The 12,975-nt window shown below is 34.9% G+C and overlaps 1 protein-coding gene across 1 annotated transcript in view; it reads left to right on the top strand.

Annotated features, from left to right (window-relative positions):
• Nucleotides 1–12,969, top strand: part of LOC106876402 (beta-sarcoglycan) — a 17,521-nt gene extending 4,552 nt beyond the window's left edge. Inside the window, exons 2-7 of the mRNA XM_014924930.2 lie at nucleotides 3,884–4,087; nucleotides 5,369–5,554; nucleotides 6,114–6,144; nucleotides 8,126–8,283; nucleotides 9,098–9,241; nucleotides 10,205–12,969. Coding sequence (XP_014780416.1) covers nucleotides 3,884–4,087; nucleotides 5,369–5,554; nucleotides 6,114–6,144; nucleotides 8,126–8,283; nucleotides 9,098–9,241; nucleotides 10,205–10,408 — 927 coding nt within the window. The 3' untranslated portion in view covers nucleotides 10,409–12,969. The remainder of the gene's footprint in view (nucleotides 1–3,883; nucleotides 4,088–5,368; nucleotides 5,555–6,113; nucleotides 6,145–8,125; nucleotides 8,284–9,097; nucleotides 9,242–10,204) is intronic.
• The last annotated feature ends 6 nt before the right edge of the window (nucleotides 12,970–12,975 follow it).

The raw sequence follows: 12,975 nt of genomic DNA, 5'->3' as shown, positions 1-12,975 counted from the left end.
TGTGATCCATAGGGATCTTTGATATTAAAATTGTAACCTTCTCATCAGGGAAAGCATGGTAATCATCTTAAACGTCCAATTCTCTAACGGTTTTTTTCCCCCCTTTCTTTTTTTGGAGGTTCTTTGGCGGCGATTCTGTCCGCATACGCTTTCTATCTGTTTCTTGAGAAATTTTCTCGCACTCCACCTCCTCTTGTTCGCCTTCCACCATCTCCTCTTCACAGACCTCTATTTCTTCCACTTGTACTTCTCTGCGGGGAAACAACATAAGGAAATCCTCATCTGGGACTGAATTCGACGAAATCCGAATTCACTGTTTTCTCGCGCAAAAAGCCTCTATTTAATGCCTTCGTTGAAAGAAAATTCTAGAACTTGTCATGTGAACAAAAAAGTTCTGATTGGCTGAAATGGGGATCTACACGCATAATAAATTTACACGTGATCGGAAATGGAGTTGAAGTCAACTGTTATAACCCTAATTTAACGAAAGGTGGTGTTTGTGTGGAATATACTCTGCATTATTAATGGTTAGTAATAAGTCAGGGAAGGTATCTTGAGCTTGTAGAAATCGTAGACAAATAGTTTAAGTTTTTCTATTTTCAAGGGACAGGACATTAGATACTGTGATAATCGATACACTACATCTATGAAGAAAAAGACGAGATGGTTTCAACGGGATGCATTAGAATGAATGTGTGTCGGCAACAATAGAAATAAGACGCAAAGAGAATTTGTAGGTGTTAGAAAGTTTGATGCGATATCTCTTGGGAAGTTTACATGTTTTATTATAAAATGTTGAGGTCTAGAAAACAAAAAGCGTTCAACCTTTTTTTATATATATATTGAGAGAAGTTTATGTTATAAATATTTAAATGCATTGCTGATCATCAGATTTCTCAAGGGATTTCAAGGTTGCCCGATACTTTTATTGGGAGAAGTTTATGTTATAAATATTTGAATGTATTGTTTGTTAATCATCAAGAACTTTGAAGTTATACAACAATTGCTAATTTGGATTCGAAGATAAAATTTTCCAATCATTCAGATACATAAAAAAAATTGCCGCGAAGTGGATTGTTTGCCATTGTTGTGGTGGTTGCCTGTTGATGTGAATGTTGGTTGAAGACCATTGTTGTGTGTTGTAGCTGGCTGCATGTATAATAAATGAAGCAACTCAATAACTTTAAATATATTGCTGGACATAATTTACTGCGTTGGCTGTTTAGAAAAGAAAGATGCTGATAATATAATTGCCGACTGGGAGGAGATAACCGCGCTGTTTCTTATAGAATGCTAGCTGTGGTACATCATGTGCGAGTGTCCAAAGTCGTTCCTTGCTCGACGTAATCTGGTCTATACTAATATCCAAGACCGTCTGGCTGAGTTATACGCCAAACGGTTTTTCTAGAGCGAATATTAGATCACGTCCCAGCTTCGCACTGATTGGTCGATTTATGGATCAATCACGTGAAATTGTGGTGGCTCACTCGTGATCTCTAACAGAATATCTTGTGGTTGGGGTTCGAATCCCTACAAAATCAATATACAGTTTCTTAGGAATTTTTGTTTTAGATCATGGTAGCAGAATTTTGATGATTACCTGATTGCTAGCTCTAATATTCTTCTTCTTACAATGCTCGTTCGAGTGTTAGGTTACAAACAAATTTAACTGTGAGGAGAAATCGATAGCAAAATCGAATTGGTAGTTTTTGAATGGCTGTCGCTACCTCATGGGGAAAGAAAAGGGGGCAAGGAATTGGGTAGTTTTTCCTTCATTGTTTCAGTATCCCTGTTTTTCATACAGCAAGAATTACGATTCTGAAAGAGTTATATGTTTAGAAATTAAATGTCTTAGAATTTCAATTTTTTTTTAAACATCAACTTACCCCCGCCCTTTTTCATTCTTTATGAGGTTAGTTATAGCTATTCCGAAACTCGCTCTCGAAATCTTTTTGAAGATTTACAAATTTATGCATCAGAATAGAGATAAGAACGTTTATGAAACAGAATTCGACACGGGGTCCGTTAGTTTTGATTAAAATAGTCACCCGAAAGAACAATTGTTAAAAAAAATTGTTTTGGCATCCTGTTAGTTCATAATTGACACATACCCGTATGTATTTGGTCTTGTGAAATTAGCCTCACGAAGGCCTTTTCAAGAAGACGAAGATAAAAATAAACTAACATGTTTAATTGTTATTCAACAATTCATCAAGATTTACTCATCTCTCCCTCTTAACCCGCTAATGTCAATCGTGTGAAGCTTCCTATAAAAATGTAAACAATCTTGAATAATGTGGTTGCATACACAAGCGCATGTTCACGACATTTAACCCCATTTTGAGCTTTTAAAAGAAATGCGTTTCATAAATAATTTCTTTTTTTTTTGTTGATTATCAATTATAAGAGTATATAAACATTTGCTGTGTTCAAATGTTCGTTGTTGTTGAGCTCTACGTCATTCCTGAAGTAAGCTTACAACCAAAAGCATTCTAGCAGTAACCACTCTAGCTTTAATTTATTCATTGCTCATTTAGGATAATATTGTTTGATGTGTTCTCTTCTGTTAGTCGTTTGAGACATTTAGCATCTTTTACTTGCAATTTCCCCATTTATTATGGCTTTTTTTTTTTTTATCATTTGAATCTAACTGCAGTTAAAGGAAGTTCCTAAACAGGAATTTAAAGACATTATGGAATATCGCAAATGCGAATACTATGACCTAATCTTCGACAATATTTATATCTTGTTTGCTTTCGTTGGCTCTGTTTAAGTTTAACGCTGCAGTTAGGGGTTGTTATTTTAACCGATTTACGAATCTGTAAATCTAGGTAGTATAAATACAGATCAGTGTGAGGGCAAGTCCAAGTCGTTTTTATTAAGGAAGGAAGGAAAACAATCACGCGAAGTTTAGAAGTTACTTGAACATTGTTAAAAATAATTGTTTAACATGTCTACATTTATAAAAGAGCAGAAGGAAAATAAATGATACTGAAAGAAGAGGAAAAATGAAACCGAACAAAAATCGCTCTGTTGTAGAACTCTTGTTTACTGTCACTGCCGTGTTTGTTAAATGACAATGGCAAGTTGACTTCTGCTCAGTAAAAACACGTTTCCTTAATTTTACTTTATTTCACTGAAATAACATTTAGTTTTTTTTTTTTAACGTTAAGATTTTCCTAGGATAAAAACATACTGTAGAGTAAAAGTGGAATTCTGAGTTCAAATCCCACCCCTGTATCTATGATATGTTATTTCATTCTCATGTCAGCAGCACTTGTTGCAGGGTTTAAATTTGAAACTGTTAGCTCAATTATGATAAACGGGCAGCAGCATATCAGGTGACTTGTCCTGGATCGTGGCCAATACTATTTCCTTTGCAATTGTACGCACACTGAAATTTTCCTCGATTTTCCCTCCAGTCATGGTTATAAATAAAGATGCACGTCATAATTGAGGTTTCTTGGTCGCTGCTCGACAAAGGACTAAACAGAATGGTTTGTCTACAATAAACAGAACTTTTCTGCTTCTCACAGCATGAAAATGTAGCTATCCTTTTTAGCTAGCATGCATACATAATTCACTATTGGTAATCAGTGATACAGCCTCCAGCAAGTAACTATTGTAATCAGTGTAATGTTTATGTACAAATAAATGGTTTCCTTCAAAAACTTCAAATGGACTTCTTGAATAATTGGCAGGGCCTAAACCAGCCCTACCAATTAACCTCATCTTGAGCTTTTAAAAGAAATGCGTTTCATAAATAATTTCTTTATCTGCCACTTAAGAGGTCCCAACAAGATGGCAGGTAATCTCCTGCACCTCCACCCTACAAACTATTGCTGAAATGTTCTCATTTGGTTGTTGTTTTTTTATTCTACAGAACCATGCAACGAACCAACAGCTGAGTATGCGGGACAAGGCCCAGAGGAAACATAACAATCATGAACATCGTACAAATTTCCGAGCAGGCTTCATCCCTATCAATGAAGAATACTTGCACAAAACTGGTATAAGGGGTTCCAAGAAGAAAGTTCTCTACTGCGTTGTTGCCTTCCTTCTGTTGGTTGCTATTGCCAACATAGTGGTAAGTTGTCAGAGTTAACCTCTTCATGGGAATACTAAGAATTTGGCTTCTTGGCAGAATATTTAAAAGGCAATTCATAGCCATGTGTAGGTATATCCATGCACATATATATAAAATCAAAATTCCCAAATCTCAAGTGACTTGTGGTGGAAGTTCTGGAAAAACAGAGTTGGAATTTCTTTGAATAATAAATAAATAAATATATATATATATATGGAAATAGGTTGTGGAAGTGTAGGAGCGTGGCCGTTGCCAGTATCGCCTGACTGGCCTTCGTGCGGGTGACACGTAAAAGCACCTACTACACTCTCTGAGTGGTTGGCGTTAGGAAGGGCATCCAGCTGTAGAAACTCTGCCAAATTTAGATTGGAGCCTGGTGTTGCCATCCAGTTTCACCAGTCCTCAGTCAAATCGTCCAACCCATGCTAGCATGGAAAGCGGACGTTAAACGATGATGATGATGATGATGATATATATAGGTAAATGATAGGATTGCTTCAATATTTCAGGGGTAGTCTGAAGTATCTAAGCAACCAGGGGATAGTTAAATCCGAAGGCACTCCTGGGAATTACTTGTGTGGGTACCGTCTTCGTTAGAAGGTATCCAGAGGCAGGTAATTTATTGCTTAAACCGCAGTTTATAAGTATAATTATGTGCAGAATGAAGAAACAAATACAAGAAGAAGCATCTCTCACACCATGAACTCTAACATACTTCTCAACATTCTGAAGAGATCTGCCAGACTATTTGGCACATTGAAACGATCGTAAATGACTCATTATATAATCTCCACATAATTAAATTAATGGCTAACTAGCCCAATCGACTTGCTTCTTGTATTTGTTTCTCCATTCTCCACATAATATATATATATATATATACATATCTCACTAACTTTGATTTTTCTAACAAATATTTCATGACAGTTCTTTTAAGCATTCTGCTACAGAAAACAGCTATATTGATACAGCTATACTTGTAACAGCTGTACTTGTAACAGATGTACTTTGTGACAGATGTACTTTATGTGACAATTGTGTCAATCACTATATTGTAGGTGACAGCTGAGTTGACTTCTACGCAGTCATGATGCATGTATAATATGGAAGTCATGATGCATGTATTATATGGAAGCACTGTATTGACCAATTTGCTGTTAATGATAGCTGTATTAACTACTGTACCATATATGATAACTGGCTGACCACTATACTGTAGGTGACAGCTATATTGACCACTATACTCCATGTGTCAGTTCTAATCACTGTACTGTATTGCAGGTAACTGGTTTGCTAATGTCTGTACTAAAACTGACCCCGTTTGGACTGCAGTCACTTGAATTTATCCCTGGAGGGGAATTACTACGGTTTATTGTGAATGGTGTCTTACCAAACATTACCCTGATAGGTGGACAACTGGGTAGCCGAATGTGGAGCGGAATGAATTTCACAGCAGACCAATCTGTGGTAAGTGGACTTTTGGTTTAATTTGTTGTCCTTCAAAACCCAGATATTACTTGGTATTAAATGATTTGATCTTTTCTGTTTGTCATCGGAAACCATATGTCAACCGTATGCAACTGTTCTTGTAACTTCCATATTATGCAGAGTTTCAACACTTTTATCCTCTGTACCCGATATTTTTGTATCCCATTCTTCTATTTTGTATATTCAGACATTTTACTATTTTAATTTGTGTATTTTGATATCCCTTTATTCTTTTGTTCTGGTATTCTGTTTTTCTATTCTGCCAATGTGTTTATTTATGATGCCCTGTTCATATCCTATTCAAGGTGTTATATATTCTGAGCACCAATTATTTCCTGTGGGAACACAGTATCAAGTCTTCACTTGCGTTCCCTACCTAGTGAACATGACCACTTCTTTGATGGCATTTGGTCTTTGTTGTGTTCAGGCTTTAGAACATGTAATTTTTTGTCAAATTCTATACAAGAATTTCTTCTTGTCAAAGACTGACACTTGATTTTGTTACGTTTCTAAGAACTATTTCGTTTTCGCTTTCCAGATCAATATTGGTTCTCCAGAATCTTCAATGTGTAAGTAATTAAACATTTCACACATTTCTGCAGATATAAACATCATTTACTCATCAAATAATATAACATATTAACTTATTTTGTCACATTCATGATTGTGGTATACAATGGCTGTGAGGTAAAAATGCAGGACTATTAATTGTGAGGACATCAGTACAATACTTAGACAATGTATAAAACTCTACCTGACTAAAAAGACAATGTAAAAGTGGCAGTGGCAGCAGGAGCAGCAGTAATAGTAGTAGTAGTAGGAAGAGGAGGAGGGAACGTGCCTTTCTATTGCAGGCACTGGGCAAATCACAGAATTTTATTTATTGCAGCTCAAGCTGGATAACAGGCTCTGCCCTTGGTTAATTATTCAATTGTTAGCAATATGTAGAGGAGAGACCTCTAACTTCAAGTGCAGTATAAATATACAAATTTATAACAGAGACAATGGTAGCACTCTTCATCATCATCATCATCATTCCAACATCCAACTTTTCCTGATTACGTGAGTTGTTCAAAGTTTATTGAGGCAAGGTTTTTATGGCCAGATGCCCATTCTTGTCACTAATCCTCTCTTGTTTCCAAGTAAGGCCAGACATTTTTTGCAGGAATATTGGAAATGGATATCACTGCTTGTATGACAGTAACACTCACTTAAATCTATTATATAATACACCCCCACCACACACATACATGCATATAATACACCCCCACCACACGCATACATACAGAGGTTGGACAAAATAATGGAAACACCTAGAATCATAGCATCATAATTTTGAAATATCTATAAAACCGTCATAAGCTTGTTTATTTTTATGTTTCTTGATTTATTATTAGTGTTGCTTAATATGTTTTGCTAAAATTGCTGTTTCTTTTCAGATATCATCAGAAAAAGGTAATTAAAATTCATTAAAATGACAGATCTATCGAACTTTCAAAGAGGTTAAATTGTTGGTGCTCGTATACAGCCAAAATGTTTGGTGTATCAAGAAGTACTGTTTCGAAAGTAATGACAGCCTTTGAGAAAGAGAGAAAAACCTTCTCGTTGAAACAAAACTCCAGAAGAAAACCAAAACTTTCAGATAGGGACTGTCGGACTCTTACACGAATTGTTAGAAAGGATCACAAAAGTACAGCTCCCAAAATTACTGCAGAGCTTAATGACCACCTTGAGAACCCAGTTTTCACAAAAACTGTTTGCCAGGAGCTGCACAAAGCCAGATTTCACGGGAGGGCTGCAATCAGAAAACCACTACTCTCAAAAAGAAACATTGCAAAGCATTCAGAGTGGAGTAAAAACCTATAGAATTGGTCCTTAGAGCAGTGGAAGAATGTTATTTTCTCAGACGAGTCATCCTTTACCTTATTTCCAAACACTGGCCAAGTATACAGCCAAAAGAAGCATTTGACCCAGACTGCCTTCTTCCAACTGTTAAACATGGAGGAGGATCTGTGATGATCTGGGGGAAGCAGTAGAACATCTGACAAAATGCCCTGTGGCATTTCTACTTCTTTATATTCTGTGTTCAAATCCCATCAAGGTCGACTTTGCCTTTCATCTTTCTAGGTCTATAAAATAAAGTACCAGTCATGTATTGGCCTTGTGTCTATGTTAGGCACAATTGTTGTTGTTGTTATCAATAATAACACTAGTCCCCTCCCCTGAAATTTCAGGCCTTGTGCCTTTAGTAGAAAGGATCATTATTATTATTATTGAGGCAACGAACTGGCAGAATCATTAACACGTCGTGCAAAATGCTTAGAGGCATTTCACTCGTCTTTACATTCAGAGTTCAAATTCTGCTGAGGTCAACTTTGCCTTTCATCCTTTTGGGGTCTATGAATTAAGTAGAGGCATTGGATGTAATTGATTATCCCCCTTCCACCAAAATTGCAGGCCTTGTGGCTATAGTAGAAAGGATTATTATTATTATTATCATTATTATTATTATTCATTGCTTTCTCCTCCTTTTTCTTTTCTTCCTTCAAGTGTCTGTCAATGAGACCCAAAGCTTGTTCACCACTGATGCTTTTGATGTTATTGACGCTGACACTAGTAAACTTGTCTTTTCAACTGATCCAAACAAAGAATGGTCGTTTCCCAAAATGCCACAAAATCTCCAAACCAATGCAATAGAAACTACCAATGTAAGTGTATTTCCTAATGCCGTTGTATTGTTGCTGTTTCCTATTTTTTTCCCCTCTAATTTTTATTTTATTTTACTGTTGTACGTCTATGTTTCTATGACAACATGAATAGGCTTAATTGTTTTGTAATTTTGAAATATTTGCATAATGAAAAAGAAATTAATTCTATGATTAGGCTGTTGGATATCATTAACCTTTTCCTGCTGTTAAACCATCCTATGGTAGAATAATCTGTCAGAACAACAGATTTGTAAGTACAGTTGACTAAAAGCACACAATATAAAGGCTGTAAACAGCAAAATTGCAAAATTTAAACTTATGACCGTGCAGTTAATAGTCCAGCATTTTGTATTTCATATTGTGATTTTAGCCAATGAAGAATGTAATAATACACAAGTATCTTTAAGAAGTTTGTCCAGAGCAAAATAATACAGCTGGTGCCTTTCTATGTTTGGTTATACATGTTATAAACTTCATAATAATAATAATAATAATAATAATAATCCTTTCTACTATGCTAGAAATAGCAGTCAAATCTCTCTCCAATTGCATCCTGTCATCTTAGAAATGAACGTATTTGATAGTATAGTTCTATGTTCCTTGCATACAGGATAAAGGTAAGATGATCATGGATCGTAGTTGGAATATCAAGCAAGAAATATGACACGAGTCCATTTGGTAGGGCTGTTGTTATTGTTTGTCACAAATTTATGCTTTATAATAGCTAACATCATTGAAATTGTCAAATACCATTTTCTCCCTCTTTTTTTTTTTGTTTGTTTATCTCTCTCTCTCTCTTGGTTATATTGGACAGATAAAAAGTCGAACAAAGTGGAACGACATTGTTTTCGAATCTTTCTCCAGAGTTGACGTAAAAGGTGATAAAGGCGTAAGTACAGAAGAAAGCATCAACAAAATCAATGTCCAAGCCAGCAAAGGAATCTCCTTGAATGCCGAGGTAAAGAATTTTCATCTGCAAAAGCAGTTTGTTATTGTTACTTCCAATTTGTCATCTTCAAATAAATGAATGACATAATCTGTATAAATAAACTCGTTAGAACTGCAAATATTCTGTTGGTATGTTTGGTTTAATTCACTTTGAGACAAAGCTTTCCCATACAAGGCTGTTTGAACAAATAACCATAATAATACAAATATCTATATATCTGTGGGTGTGCATGTGTTTACATATATACAGCTCTCTCTCACTCTCTCTCTATATATATATGCATATGTATGCCCTCTCCCCTCTCAAAGGATCTTTGTCTTACAAGTTACTTGGTGACTCTGCCAATGCTGGTACCACTTAAAACCAAGTTTCTTACCACACACCCACATCTGCACCTATGTATCTGTGTGTGTGTGTGTGTGTATCTATGTGTATGTGTGTATGAGTGTATATATGTATGCATGTATATATGTGTATATATATGTGTACATATTACATGTACATCTATATATATATATACATGTATATCTATAAATAGACATCTACACATACATTTATACATATACATCTATATCTATACATCTAGTATTTCTCAAGTTTTAGGGATTCACACAGACACACATTCTCATCTTTATATATATATATATATATGTATGTATATATAAAATCAATTAGAGGTTAAATCAGTCTGTTGTGGTGATTCTAAAATACAACACATGAAAAAGCTAATGGTATATCTTTTTTTCATAGTTCTATTAGAGATGTCAGACCACTTCCACACGGGCTCCATTGGTCACAAGCAGCACATTTGGACTGCTTGATGGAAATTAAAAAGATAATTTATGAACACCCTGTATATACAAACACACACATTAGTCTGTGTACACATATACACAGTTTTGCTAAAAATAAAAGAAAAGCAAAAAGCATGATTGACCATCCAAATTTTGATTTCTTTTTTTTTTTTTCCAGAAAGGTAACTTGAAATTTGATGCTAGCGACGGCAACATAATAATTAACAAGAAAACTCTACGTCCGATCAAAGTTGAGAATCCTGGAGTAAATGCTACGGGTGAGACATTCAAGTTGTGTATCTGTACACCGAGTGGCAAGTTGTTCGCCGTACCAAACACCTTAAATTGTCTATCACCAAAGGATGCATGTAATGATACTTAGCAAGACGTGATTGAAAAAAATCTGAAACAAAGGACAATTACTTTGTTTCTCCACCCTCTAACCATTTGATCACATGACCTCCCCCCATCACCACCACTAATCACTCTTATTTTTTGTTTCCTTTATTTGTTTGAAAGCTTCCTTTCCAAATATTTGTTCAACTAATTTTTTTTGTTTGTTTGATTCACAGAAGCTATTTAAAATTTAAACAATTAATTGATTGTAATTAAGCTATAAACTATGGTGTGGATATAACAGTTGCATAGCAAAGGAGAGAGAAAGCAACTGTATGGTTGGCTTGAAGTTTCATCCCATGGTGAAATAAGGATTCAATACCATGTGGTACTCACTTTCTCTTTCCCCGTTCTCTTTCAATTATACATGTTTCATGTTCATTCACGATGTGTGTGTGCGTCTGTGTATGTGCATATAATTTGATGGGGCATGTTTATCTGGATCAGTGGCTCCCAACCATTTTTTGCCTAAGGGCCCCTTTGATTCCTATTTTATGGGGGTGCCCCACCATAGCCATTCGATGTATATATATAAAAAAATCTGCTGTATTTTTATAATTAAATATTATTAAGGAATTGTATAATAATAATTATTAAAATATTTTGTGTATTGTAGAAATATAACCCGTTTATTTCCCATAAATTTTAACAAAATCTTACATGGATCCCTAACGGTCATATGGTCCCTGGTTGAGAACCACTGATTTGAATGAATGGATGCGCTAGTTGTTCAATCAATTGAATTATTTCCTCATTGAATTGTAGTTCATGTGGTTGAGTACTTCACAGTTGCTTGTTCACCCAACATAATCTTTAGGAAAACTCTCACAGCTTCAGTCCATCTGACATGCTTCTACATAGTTTCCATTTACCAAATTTCGCTTGCACAGCATTGACCAATGTGATGGTGTGGTAGAAGATACTTGCCAAAGTACCATCCAATTGGATCTAACCCAAAATCTGCAGTCTGAAGAGTAAATTAAACGTTTAAAAACCACTTGGCCATGCAAGTTTGTGTGTATAAATACATTTGGCTGTGTAGGTAAGAAGTTCCCTTCTAACTCAAATGGTTTCAGGTTCAGTCTGACAGTATATATAAACTATATAGTCTTCTAATAAAGCCTGTTGTGTGTGTGAATGTATGTGTGTGTATATATATATATATATATATGTATGTATGTGTGTGTTTGTGTATGTAAGTAGGTGCTTCTGTCTCCATACTTAGACATCATGCAAGAGTTTTATACAAGCATTGCTGTCATTTGTTGTCAATGTAGAGTCATTTGTCCTGTCATTTGTTTAGAGTCATTTGTAGAGTCATTTGTCCTGTAGAAACATGGGGACACACTTGGAAATGGATGGGCTTTGATGACAGGAACAGCATTCATCTGTTGAAAATTTGCCTCAAAACAAATTCCGTCCAACCAATGCAAGCATGGAAAAGTGGATGTTTAAACAATATATATATATATATATATATATATATATATATATATAAAACCATACATGCATTGTATAAACAATATGTATGCACCTGGGCATACATGCAAAACTAATTCATAAAAAATTTTGTTTCAATTTTCAAACAGCATGCAAAATTTTGAGGTTTGATAATTTTGGGGAAAGAATTAATAATAATAATCCAAATGTAATGAGAATTGCAATGAACTAATTATGCTGTGTTTCAATTGATAGCAATTGTATGAATCTAATTTTGGTCTCAGACAAAATAAAATCACATAACAGACGTCCAATCTATGGAGAAAAAAATTTGGAATTTAGCTATATTTCAGCATGGTGTATACCATCAGAATCACATTTTATTTCCTGATTTTAAAAGATTATCATGGATCCTCTTTCACATTCACTTGGATGCAGTTCATAAACAGACTGGGAGAATTATCAGGGTTGTGTCACTTATTTGTAAAGGGTCTATCAATCCGTCCTACTTCTAAATCAGAACCACTTTACATATAAGAGAGATTTTCTAAAGAAAGATGAGAGAAATTTTAGGAAATTTAATGATTTCTTTAAATGTATTGTCTTAGTAATGGAATTTTGAATTTTTGTTTTTCATAGACACACTCACACATATTAGAACTAAGAAAAATGCACATGTATGTATACATTTATGTGTGTGTGTGTGTGCAATTTAGAACTAAGAATATAAAGTTGCAGTGTGTGTGTGTGTGTGTGTATATACAGAGTCTGCCAAAAAATGTATTCCAAATTCAGGAAAGGAAAAATCTATAAATATTTGAATTCAGTGTTATTGCAATTTGATAAAAACGTTGAAAGGGGTATCTATATTTATAGAGGTAGTTATACAAGTTCAATATTTATATAGATTTTTTTCCTTTCCTGAAGTGTGTATACATTTTTTGGAGGACTCTGTGTATGTGGTGTATGTGTGTGGATTGACCGTTGACTGAACACTATTCAATTTTTTTTCTCCGTGTTTTTCTCCTTGTCTCTGTATTCTTTCTGTTGAAGAGCGTAGCTCGAAACGTCAAAGACTTTCCGTATTCCCGAGCGTCATACTAATATATACTT

The sequence above is a fragment of the Octopus bimaculoides genome, chromosome 14 (assembly GCF_001194135.2).
Source record: "Octopus bimaculoides isolate UCB-OBI-ISO-001 chromosome 14, ASM119413v2, whole genome shotgun sequence".
NCBI classification, from domain to species: Eukaryota; Metazoa; Mollusca; class Cephalopoda; order Octopoda; family Octopodidae; genus Octopus; species Octopus bimaculoides.
This window is presented reverse-complemented; position numbering and strand designations above follow the sequence as displayed.